Below are 8418 nucleotides of genomic sequence, written 5' to 3'. Positions count from 1 at the left end.
CCGCGTCTCCTGCATCGGCAGGCGGACTCTCAAGCACTGCGCCACCAGGGAAGCCCCCAGGTTACTTTTTTATGGAACCCCTTAATAATGTCTCGCCTCTTAATAACCCATGGGTTAGGTGTTTAAGAAACACTAACCTACAGCAACTCCTTTGACAGATGAGAACACTGAGGCCTGGAGCGGGAAAGGAACGTACTCAAGCTCACAGAGCACGTTACTTTCTCCCCTGTCCTGGCCATCCGAGTTCTATCCCAGAACCCAAGGCTGTGACCATGGCTGGCTCTGTAACAGGATGGTGCCCCTTAACCTTCTCGGTGGCCCCAGAGGCCCCCAGTCCCTGGTTTCTACTGAGCCAGGGCACGTAACAGGACAACTAGGGAGGTGAGGGTGGGAGTAGGGGGGAAACAGGGCCGGGCCAGGTGTCCAGAAGAGTAGGCTCTGACCCGCAGGGCAGGCCCAGAATTCCTACCAGTAGAGAACTGACTGCGTGTTCTACTCACTGGCCTGAGCCGGGCCCTCAGGGGAGGGGAAAGCAAAGTCACACAGCCCTTTGTGTGCTCCCACCTCTCCCTCCTCCCCCCAGTCAACAGATCCCACAGCTGGAAGCGTCTCAGATGCCATACAAAGCTAAAACCCTCTCCACAGAGGGAAGAACGGGGCTCCAGAAGGGGATCTCAAATAGCTCTGGAGAGGAAGAAGGCGAACAAACACAGAGAACTGACCCATCAACCTTGAAGCGGCTCTGAAAAACCGCTGGGGCCGCCCTGACCCCCTGGCACCCTGTCTGCGCGAGGCAGGCTGCAAGGACGCCATGGAGAAGCGCTAGGGCCTTGGCGCCCCTCACTACCCACCCCCCACCCCCCCAGGGTCCGAGAGCGCTGTCTCCGCCCAGCACGGCCTAGGCGGGCCTGGCTGGGCCGGTCCCGGCTCGGATCTGTCCTGGCCCGCGAGCACCTAGGCCCGGAGCCGGGGGCGGGACCGGAGCCGGGTCCTGTCATTGGTTGGAGATTACGGTGGCAGAGCAGGGGGCGGGCTGCGGGCGGAGAGACCCCTAGGCCCCAGGGCAGGGTTCAAGGTTAGGCCCCAGAGGGCAGGGGAGAGAAAGGCTTTAGGGCCTTGAGCCAGGGAGCGCAGCGTGGAGAAGGGGCTGCGGAGGGAGGCGGGGATGAAGCGATCCGCTTCCTTAGAAAGTTGTGAAATGTCCTGGGCTGGAATTAAAGGCAGTTGCTGGGCGAGGTGAAATTCAGCCAAAAAACACCCAGTTTGGCGGTCAGGCGGCCCTCCTCTGAGATAAACAGCCCGAGGCTGGCCGGCCAGGAACCCCTCCTCCCACCACACACGCTGAAGGCTTTAACCCTTCTGCACACTCACTCGCATATACACTTAGAGTAACACACGCCAAACACACATGTAAGAGGTCAAGCCAAGTGAAAAAGCCCTTTCTGTAGGTCAAGCACAGTCAAGTGTCGGCAGTATTACATGGTTCAATCTAACACACTCACAAATCCATCTACCTACCCATGGACATCACCACATATATCACAACGTGGCAAACAAACACATGCCCACTGTCTCAAGCTGCCCACCGCCCTTACTTTCGCATTACCCAGTTTTATTCTTTCCAGCACTTGTGACTAGGGATATCATTCATTAGTTTACTTGTTTTTAGGGTTGTCTGTTCCCCCAATTCCTGAATATAAGTTCCAGAAAGGTGAAGAAATTGTCAGTTCTGTCTGTGCTGTGGCCCCAGGACAGAGTTCAACGGATGTATGGGCTTGGGACACACACACACACACACACACACACACACACACACACACACACACACACACACACACACACACGTGCATTTGATTTGCGTACACAGGCCCTTCTCCCACCCTCACCCTCACTCACTCCTGGGTGCCCTACTGCCGAGTCGGGACCTGTCATACTCACTGTGAGTGAAGAGAATGTTAGGCAGATGCCACCAAAACCATTCAGGGACAGTGCCAGGAATATCAACGGAGACAGAACTGGGAAGCAGAGAGGGATGAATGAGGCACTGGGGAGCTGTGGGAGGCTAAAGGCAGGAGCTGGGGTAACACCACCTTCATCCCACCCATTCTTTTCCCGTGGGGACACGAGAGGCCAGACATCTCACCTTTGGTGTCCCAAGAGGCCAGGGCCATGAGGGTGCAGGATGCAGCGAAGCAGGCGCTGTGGAGATGCAGCGGAAGGGGGAGGGGCTGAACACTCTGTGCCTCCCCTCCCCCTGCCGCACCAGTCCTGCCCTGCAGCTCCCCAAAGGCCCTTCCAGTTCCCCACAGCCCAGCCACCTCACCTGCCAATCAGCCGCATGGGCCGGGGCCCGAAGCGGTCCATGAGGATCCCCAGCGGCAGAGTGGTGGCACTGAGCATGAAGGAGCCGATGGTGAAGCCCAGGTTGAGCATCTCTTCCTGCTGGTTACAGCTCAGCCACTGGCGCTGCTCATCCTGGCTGGTGTTGGTGGTGTTCACAGCTGAGGACGGGGAGGGAAAGGCAGCACGTGACCGCGGGAGCAGCTGGGCACAGGACAGAGGCCTGGGATCAGGGGTCCTGCCTCTCAAGTCGCATGCCTCTGCCTCAGCAGCAGGCTCCTGCTGCTAACCAGGTGACTTTGGAATTATGCATACTCTGGTGGGGAAGGGGCTCCATAAACGGCAGCAATCAGTATCTGACCCAGGGAGAGTCACATACCCAACCTGAGGCCTCAACTAGCTCAAATGGAATCACGGACATCAAAGTATTTACCAAATTGAAATATTCATTCAGTGTCCAAGCTTAAGGGGTTGAGGATCCCCAATAGGATCCACCCAATAGGATCCAATAGGAAGCACCCTCGAATCCGGGACAACATCAGTGGGTGATGCTCAAATGATGTAACAAGAATTCCTTTAACACTTAGAGGACACTTCCCCATAAATGACGTTCTGATAAAATAATAGCTAATATTTGTTGAGCATTTAACTGTGTTCTAGGCATGTTCTCAGCGGTCACTGTATTAACTCACGACAGCCCCAGGAGTCAGCTAATAAAGTATCCCCACTCTCCAGATAATGAAACGGAGGCGCAGAATTAGGACCACGGCACCGCCCTCCGGTGCTCCTCTGCAAGTCCACCTCCAAGAAGACGCGTCCTCCGGTAAAAGGCCAACTTGGAGTTGTGTCAAGTTAATGAAACAGGCTGGTGGCGTGGGAAGGAGGCGGGTTTCACTTCACCCAATGCTCAGTGAGTCACGAGGTGGCGGCTCCCCTGCCTCCTACTTGTTACTTAGGCATCACTGCCAAGGGCAAAGTCAGGGTGCACCTGGAAGGTGGACAGACCAGGGTCTGAATTCCCACCACCATCCCTACTAGCTGTGCAACCTTGGACGAGGAACTTCCTCTCTTTGAGACGCAGGCCCCTCGCCTGTAAAAAGGAGCAGAGAATGCCTAACCCAGGCTCCTTAGGAGATTCAGTTGGAGAAGGGTCCTGGCCCAGAGAGGGTGTCCTGAAACAGCTGATGAAAGGGTAGATGATGGCCCCCTGGGGGAGCCACAGTGTGGCGAGCCTCTTCTCTAGGTGCCGGGGATCTCACGGCGAATAAGACAGGAAGCTCTCAGCCCTCATGGGGCTTGTATTAGATAATAAACAAGGAAACAAATGGACACTGATATAAAGAGTCACAGGTGCTATGAAGAGAACAAAACAGGAAGATGTGATAGTGCTGAATGCTGGGAAGGGGAAGCATCTGCCCTCCGTGGTGACGGGGACCCGACTTCAGGTATCCAAAGGGCATGCAGGCGGCAGAAAGCTGACATATGAATTCTTTTCAAAGCATGAGTGCTGGCCAACCAGAGGACAAAGCCCCTTGGGCAATGCGGTGCTCAGGCACCTGAAAGAAGGGGTTAGGGGTTTAAAGCACACAGCCTCTGGGGTTCAGGCTAGCCCCCAGCACCACCAATTTAGTGATCTCCATCGTCACTGTTCATTTCTCCACCACGTTTATCTGCACCTGTTCATTCAATCTACATACACTTAAGCGACATCTACTGTACGACAGGCACTGCGTCGGGTCAGTGGGTAAAGCAGGAAGAAATGCAATGCTAATTTAGACCAGAGGCCACAAACAGGTGACCAGCAATGAACCCCACCCATATTTTGCTTGGCTTGCAAATTTTAATTGGGTGCCAGTTTAAAATCAGGCGTTATCACCTAAAAATCCATTAGTCTGGCTTCTCTTCAGTAAGTCAGAAGATCTGGCCATTGCTGGAGCTGAGTAGAGACCACTCCTTTCCACCAGGGCTTGCCCTCTCTAAGTCACCCACATCCTCACCTCTTCATGAGCTCTCAGACATCTGCCATCTTATATCTGCCCTGATTGGCCCAATTATTATTAGGTTTTCTATTGAAGTATATTTGACACGCAATATATTAGTTTCATGTGTACAACATAGTGATTTGATGTTTGTATACATTACAAAATGATCACGACAGTAAGTCTAGTTACCATCTGTCACCAGATGTACTATTACTGACTGTATTCTCATGTTGGACATTATCACCCAATTGTTATTAACTGCCTGGCCCCTGTTGGCATCTGAGTTTGCAGCCCCTGAATTAGAAGCGGTTCCTGCTCCTCAGTCTTTCACAATCAAATGTTTCACTTTCCCTCACCAGCTCTCAACTAATCAATACCTACTTTGTGCCACGCTTTTCCATATAGTATATCATTTAATCTTCACAACCCTACGAAGTGAGTGTAATGATCCCCATTTTATAGATGATGAACCTCCAAGAAGCAAGGTAAGTAAGTCACAGTTACACAACTTCTTACAGGCAGGCCTAGATTCCAACTCAAGACCCTCTCCAAAGCCAACACTTCCCCGTTACCCCAATGGGCCTCTCTATCCTGAACAGGGCAGCTTAGTAAGTTTTCAAAGCCTGCGCTAGTGCTGGCGAGGAAATGTGTTCTTCTATTGGTGGAGAACTCCAGCCTAGTGTATGGCAAATAACTCAAGGTCAATTAATGCATTCACTTCCCTGGTTTAAATTGATCAGCCTCTTGTGAGTTTGACTAATAAGAGCTAGTTCCTAAGGCCCGATGACTCTGAGTGGTTGGATAAAGCCAGACTTCTTTTTTTTTGCAATGTACTTTTTATTTTTTATTAATTTTTATTGGAGTATAGTTGATTTACAGTGTTGTGTTAGTTTTTGCTGTACAGCAAAGTGAATCAGTTATACATATACATATATCCAGTCTTTTTTAGATTCTTTTCCCACATAGGTCATTACAGAGTATTGAGTAGAGTTCCCTGTGCTGTACAGTAGGTTCTTATTAGTTACCTATTTTATTTTTTAATATTAATCATGCTTTTAATATTATGTTGAAATAATAATGTTTTGATATGTTGGATTCAATATGTTATGAAAAATTATTACAACTGTTTTTAATTACTTTTATTTACTTTTTCTTATTTCTTCCCTTGTTTATTTTTTTAGAGTCTATTTCCTTTTCTCCCCCTAAATTGAAAGAAACAGTTAATATCAATAGCTCTTGCTACTTCTGTTTTCTTTTGCATTAAAAAAATTTTTTTTTATTGGACTATAGTTGATTTACAATGTCACATTAGTCCTTATTAGTTATCTATTTTATATGTAGTAATGTGTATATGTCAATCCAAATTTCCCGATTTATCCCTCCCCCTCCCTTTCCCCCTTGGTAACCGTAAGTTTGTTTTCTACACCTGTGACTCTATTTCTGTTTTGTAAATAAGTTCATTTGTACCTTTTTATAGATTAAGCCAGACTTCTGAACCAAGAGGGAAGCCAAACCAGCATGCAAAGACCTCTGTCCACGTCCATTACAACAGGAGAGGTCTGACATCTAACCTCTCCCATTTTATGCACAAGTGAAGCATGGGGTGCAACAGGGAACACATATGCAGTAAGTTAGTGATAGAGGTGGGCTTAGAAGCCAGAGAAAATAGTGTTTCTCAAAGTGTGGTACGCACAGCATGTGCGCACTCAAGATGGGTTTAGAGGTACAGATGATCCGTGAACCTCAGGGGGTTAGGGGCCTCAACCCTTCCCCTGTGCTTTGGAAAATCCGCCTGTAATTTAGTCAGCCCTCCCTTTGTGGGGTCCCTCTGTATCTGCGTTTCTGCAGCTGCAAATTCAACCAGCCACGGAGCGTGTAGTCCTGTACTATTTACTGCTGGAAAAAATCCTAAGCAGTTCAAACCCGTGTTCAAGGGTCAACCGTACAGGTAATGGTTTTTGATGTTTCATAGTTATTAGTTATTTGAATGTGTATCAAACACACATATACATATATATATGTATTAGAAATATATACGTATGATGTATGTGTGTATGTGTGTCTGAGTAACATCAAACTCAAGGTTCCAAGAGTATTACACATTTTTTTAAAACAGGATCTTTAGTTTTATTTAATTTAATTAATTAGTTAATTATTTTTTGGCCACGCCGCACAGCTTTCAGGATCTTAGTTCCCCGACCAGGGAATGAATCCTCACCCCCTGCAGTGGAAGCGCAGAGTCCTAACCACTGGACCGCCAGGGAAGTCCCAAGAATATTACACTTTAAAATGAGGCTTTTTATTTTTTTTTAAGTGGATTGATTTAAAAGGAAGTATTAAGTAAATAATAGTACCTATGGCACACAGAAATGGTAAAATCATGAAGGTGAACTGCAAATGACTAGGTCTAGGAAACACGGGAGAGAGGATCATGGTTAAGCATTCTTCGTGTCCAAATTCTGGCTCCACTAGCTGTGCTGCTGAAACTCAGAGGTTCTGCTATCCCATCTGTGAAATGGGGATAGTGACTGCAGCCATGTAAAACGTGGGCTCTAAGGACTGCTGCACACACACAGTACTCACAAAATGATCCCAGGTCTCTGAGCCCTTCCTCACCATCCCCCACCCTTGCCCCATCATTCATTTTCCTGCAGCTGACACAGCCACATTCACCAAAACACCCGCAGAACTGGGCTCTGGCTACTTGTCTTCTCTGTGACGGGGCTCCCCCAGGGGAACTCTTAATCCTAAGGCCTCGGAGAAAGGTTCTGGGGCTGAATACTCGCTCTGCTCCTTATTTATTAGCTGTGTGACCTTGGGGAAATTACTTAGCGTCTCTGAGCTTCAGCTTTCCCTTCTATAAAAAGAGTTGTTGTGAGGATTAAAGATCTAACTAGCAAATAGTCAATGCTTGATGAACTTTAGCTACTGTTTTATTATTTTGGCACTTATGCTGGATATGCAGTTGTGTGTGAGAAGCTGAATTGCCCCTGCCTACTTCTGAGTAAGAGTCCTCTTTAGCTGTGATGCCCCAACAGGTGGGTCAACCATCTACCCCAGGGTGTACCTCAGAAGAGGAAGAGCAGAAACCTGAGAAGACAGAGGGTGTGGCCAGGGAACCCCAAAGCTGACACTAATGAGCACCTCAGTAATGAACTTGGGACTTCCCTGGTGGTCCAGCGGTTAAGATGCCATGCTTCCATTGTAGGGGGCACAGGTTCAATCCCTGGTCATACAAAAATTAACTCCAAATGGATCAAAGGTTTAAATATAAGAGCTTAAAACTTAAAACTCTTAGAAGAAAACACAGGCGTAAATCTTTGTGACCTTAGATTAGGCAATGGTTTCTTAAACATGACACCAAAACACAAACGGCAAAAGAAAAGATAGCTTGGACTTCATCAATATTAAAAACTTTTATGCTCCAGACCTAGAAAACAAACTTACAGTTACCAAAGGGTAAAGGAGGGGCGGGATAAATTAGGATTTTAAGATTAGCAGATACAAACTACTATAGATAAAACGGATAAACAACAAGGACCTACTGTATAGCACCGGGAACTATATGCAATATCCTGCAATGAACCATAATGGAAAAGAATATGAAAAAGAATATGTACATATATGTGTGTGTACATATATATATACATATGAATCACTTTGCTGCACACCAGAAACTAACACAACATTGTAAATCAACTATACTTCAATATTTAAAAAATAATCCAAAGAAAGAAAGAAACTTTTGTGCTCCAAAGGACACCATGAAGAATATGAAAAGACAACCCACGGTGGGAGAAAAATTTTGCAAATCCTATATCTGATAAGGGACTTGTATCTACAATACAAAGAACTCTTACAACTCAATAATAAAAAGAACCCAATTTAAAAATGGGCAAAGGGGGCTCCCCTGGTGGCGCAGGGGTTGAGAGTCCGCCTGCCGATGCAGGGGACACTGGTTCGTGCCCCGGTCCAGGAAGATCCCACATGCCGCAGAGCGGCTGGGCCCGTGAGCCGTGGCCGCTGAGCCTGCGCATCCGGAGCCTGTGCTCCGCAACGGGAGAGGCCACAACAGTGAGAGGCCCGCATACCACAA

General features: G+C 47.9%; 1 protein-coding gene across 1 annotated transcript in view; it reads right to left on the bottom strand.

Annotated features, from left to right (window-relative positions):
* Positions 1 to 8418, bottom strand: part of SLC43A1 (solute carrier family 43 member 1) — a 23983-nt gene that overhangs the window by 12308 nt on the left and 3257 nt on the right. Inside the window, exons 2-4 of the mRNA XM_007455709.1 lie at positions 2324 to 2501; positions 2144 to 2199; positions 1939 to 2015 (exon numbers count right to left, since the gene is read on the bottom strand). Coding sequence (XP_007455771.1) covers positions 1939 to 2015; positions 2144 to 2199; positions 2324 to 2501 — 311 coding nt within the window. The remainder of the gene's footprint in view (positions 1 to 1938; positions 2016 to 2143; positions 2200 to 2323; positions 2502 to 8418) is intronic.

Source organism: Lipotes vexillifer, unplaced genomic scaffold (genome assembly GCF_000442215.2).
Source record: "Lipotes vexillifer unplaced genomic scaffold, Lipotes_vexillifer_v1.1 scaffold977, whole genome shotgun sequence".
NCBI lineage: Eukaryota > Metazoa > Chordata > Mammalia > Artiodactyla > Lipotidae > Lipotes > Lipotes vexillifer.
The sequence above is the reverse complement of the archived record's forward strand: the minus strand, read 5'-3'. Positions and strand labels throughout refer to the sequence as shown.